This window comes from Epinephelus moara, chromosome 4, assembly GCF_006386435.1.
Source record: "Epinephelus moara isolate mb chromosome 4, YSFRI_EMoa_1.0, whole genome shotgun sequence".
Classification (NCBI taxonomy): domain Eukaryota; kingdom Metazoa; phylum Chordata; class Actinopteri; order Perciformes; family Serranidae; genus Epinephelus; species Epinephelus moara.
Window position 1 is genome coordinate 44,442,557 of NC_065509.1, and position 3,820 is coordinate 44,446,376.

At 37.9% G+C, this 3,820-nt stretch overlaps 1 protein-coding gene across 1 annotated transcript in view; it reads right to left on the reverse strand.

Moving 5' to 3' along the window:
- The window catches only part of ccdc69 (coiled-coil domain containing 69), a 38,428-nt gene extending 36,880 nt beyond the window's left edge, over nt 1-1,548 (reverse strand). Inside the window, exon 1 of the mRNA XM_050042556.1 lies at nt 1,416-1,548. Within this exon, the coding sequence (XP_049898513.1) occupies nt 1,416-1,436 (21 nt within the window). The 5' untranslated portion in view covers nt 1,437-1,548. The remainder of the gene's footprint in view (nt 1-1,415) is intronic.
- Nucleotides 1,549-3,820: the final 2,272 nt, after the last annotated feature.

A 3,820-nucleotide genomic window follows, 5' to 3' on the forward strand; every position in this document is an offset into this window, starting at 1 on the left:
CGTCACACGCTGAGCTACACGTTTTGTTACTTGCTCACGCCCCCCATTGCCCCGAAAAAGGCGCATTCTGTATAAACAAAAGTAGGTAGGCGGCATTTTGCTGCACTCCCCGATTTTGTTTTTATACTGCCAATGCTGAAAAAAGACTGATTGGGGTTTCCTGCAAATTTGCACAACTCCTGTTTAAAAAGGCTACAGACTCCACTTATGTTCCCCCTATTAAAATAACACAGGGACAACCAGTCCCACAGCGAGTCACCACCATGACGATGTTTGTCACATGATGTCTTTGACAGAATAAGTTTAAGCAGAGTAAAGTCTCTTCAGTGCTCCGCGACACATCAGGCTTCAGTTACATATTTAAATTGAATCTGTTCAGCATTCAGGTTTTAAATGAAAAAAACAAAGTGTAACATCAGACCCCGGTCTCCCCCACTGGAGGGACAATTTTGCAGTACATGTACTTGAGTATTTCTACTACATCCCAGAGTACTTTTCACTGCACTACATTTATCTGAAAGCTTTAATTACTTTACAGATTCAGAAGATTAAAAACAAAATAAATCAGTAATAAATGATGATTTATCACAGATGAATCTAAAGTCATTACAATGAGCTCCACCTTCAGCAGCTGATCAACATTAAACTGATCATTAATGCATCAATTATTATTATTAAATAAAATCATATATTGTATTCTGCAGAATGACTTTAGTTCATTTGAATACATTTTAATGATAATACATTCATACTTTACTGAAGGAACATTTTCAGTGCAGGACTTTTACTGTAACAGAGTATTTCTACTCTGTGGTATTTATACTTTTACTAAAGTATTAAAAGCTGTGAGTATTTCTCCCTCCTCTGTGCAGCAGGACCTCACTATAGTCTGTTTAGTATTTGACTGTTTTTGTGTAATTTAAGTGATTAAACGTCATAAAATCGGTTTAAACTGATAAAACAAACTTAATTTCGAAGCAGTTTCGTGTTAAATGTAATAAAGTGACATTAAATGAGTCCTGGTGTTGATTACAGCCGTTAAATCTCGGTGTCCCTCCGGTAACAGCACCGTGGGAAAACAAACACGATGTCAGATTAGAAACAGATGTTAAAAAGTTCACCGTGTTTTTACCGCATTTTTCTTTGTCTGGCGCCAAATCGGTTTTTAATTAATCCGGAGTCATCTGTGATCAATATACTGATTAAATCACAGAGAGGTGACGGTTATATTTGGCTCCGTTAGTATCCGGAGCTCAGTCTCGGTGTCGGTGCACGTTTTGTGGCCGCAGCAGCAGCAGCAGCTCCTCAGCCTCCCAAACTAACGCAACATGTACCGGGACTCTGCTGCCGCCTGCCCGGGGTCTAACCGGGGACCGAGCCGCGTCTGACCCGGTGTTTGTGCCGGTGAGACTCACCTTACTGTGGCTGCAGCCCATTCCTCCTCCTCCGTTAGAAGCCGCTCTCTGTCTCTGCTCCTCTTCCTCCTCTTCTTCTTCTCTCTGTTGACAACTTTCAAACACTTTCAAACAAGAAGTCCGTGAACGCACCGCGAAGGCCGCCGGGCGCAGGGGGCGGGGCTTATCTCCGCTGCATTCAGGAACACTTTGTAAACTCGGTAATCCAATATTTATTTTATTTTATTTTATTAATTCAATGAATTCAATGATACAATTTTAATTACACGTAGAGGTAACGGAAACGAATGACACAAACATATTTAAGAACAGTTTGTAAACTCGTCAATCATATTTTATTCTTATTTTATTCTGAATGATACAAAAGATGAAATAAAATTTAATGAATTAAACATAAGGTACTGTAACAGGGGATTCAGACAAAAAAAAATTAATTAAGATCGAAATCGTCAATCCATTTTATTTTATATTTAAAAATTCAAAGATAAAATAAGATAAAAACTTTATACAGCGGGGAAGCAGGGAAAAAGGATAAGACAAAAAAATATAGATTTATAGATTTTTTATTTATTTTTTTAAATGTAAGATAGAAATCGTGAAATGTGTCTGTAATCAACCATGGAGTCAAAAATAATATAAATATGAAATAGAAAATACAAAAAAATTAAAGCAGTAACGAATCATAAAAGTTCGTCAAGACTCAAGAAACATAATAAAATTACAAATGAAAATATAACTTTATGATTACAAGTCAAAAGTAATAAAAGTATTAAATATAAAATACTTTGAGGAATTTTAGAAAAATAATAATAGTAATAGATTACTATGGAACAAAACAATAACAACATGAAAATAAAACAGAATAATCAACAGTCAGCCAAATTAAAACAAACTCAACATATAAATATTTAAAGGTTTTATATGACACATTCAGTGATCAGCCTGTAACTCCAAACATCAGAAGAGTTTCCTACAAAGTGACGTGTGCAACACATCTGTTATTTTAACCGTTACCGAAGTTTCACAATCAGCCTGAAAATACCTCAAAACTTTAAATAGTGACAGAAAAATCCTGCATGTCATAAATATAAATATAAATATTTTGACCTATTTCAGCAGAAAACTTTCCTGATTTGTTCTAAACAGAGACTAAAAATGTTTCTGCTGCTTGATGTGGTTTTAAATTTAACGTTCAGCCTCAAGTCGCCACAGTGTGACGTCATCTCTTCTTGATTATAACAGAAACATATTTTAAACATGTTCTTACAGAGGAGTGAAAAATATTTGACCAGATAAATGTTGTGACAAAAAAACAAATTTTCTTAAGATCTTGAAAATTGTTAAAAAGTTGCTAAGCCACGCCCCCTTAGTTACTGTTGCTATGCCTGTCTCCATTTACAGTGATAAAGGTCATTTATCAGATCACAGTTCATATTAATGTTTTAAACAATGTGTCCTCATTTCAGACAGGAGACAAACACAGCTGTGTGTCGTCTGACAGTGACCCTCAGTGTAGCCAGCTCAAGTGACATCAGGGCACCTGCACAGGTATTTATCAGCTCCAGCTCTGATTGGCTCAGATCAGCAGGGATGAAACCATGACACCTGGTGGACACTTTCATCGGCCTCCATTTATTAACCCTGTGTTACGGCACATTTGTGATGTCCGACATGACACACCATGATCATCGAAGAATCGTGTTCACAGCTCTGTTCATCAGACACTGGGCAGTTATGTTGGTGGAAAATATGTAAATGAGACGCACAAGTCTTTCAGCCACCTCCACTATAAACCCATCTGCAGCGACATGAGACAGTCGGAGCAACAGATGGGTATAAAGAGTGTGAACATCTGTTCAGGTGGGCTCTGATGCAGAGTGATGTTTCAAGTGTGCAGCGCTCCCTCAGGCTTCTGATGAATCTTAAATATCCATCATGAGTATTGAAGATGGCGACGCTCTGTCATGAATAAGTCCGCTCAGACCGTTTTTGTTATGTGGATGGATCCATCAAGCTCAGGACTTTGACCCAGGAGGCCGGTGTTTGTGTCCCCTGTGAAACTAGAAGTCAGTGTCAAGTCATTTTGTAACCTGAGTAGAGAACGATCTTTGCCTCAAGGCCCAGACACACCAAACAGACTGCAGAGAACTAGAAGCACTGAAGGTCCAAACGTGTCGTCTCATGTTGCTGCGAATTCTCCAACATCAGTTTGGTGAGTCTGGGCCTTTAGATGTTCACCAAATGCAGCCATGTTTGAGTCCAGGTTAAAAATGTGTCTTTTCATGTGTCTCTTATGGAACACTAAAACTTGTGCTGTAGCCCTGCTGCACCTGCACTGTTTTCATCTGCTTAGTATTTTATCTCTTTACTAACTTGTACTTTCTGTTGATTATGTTTTTTAACTG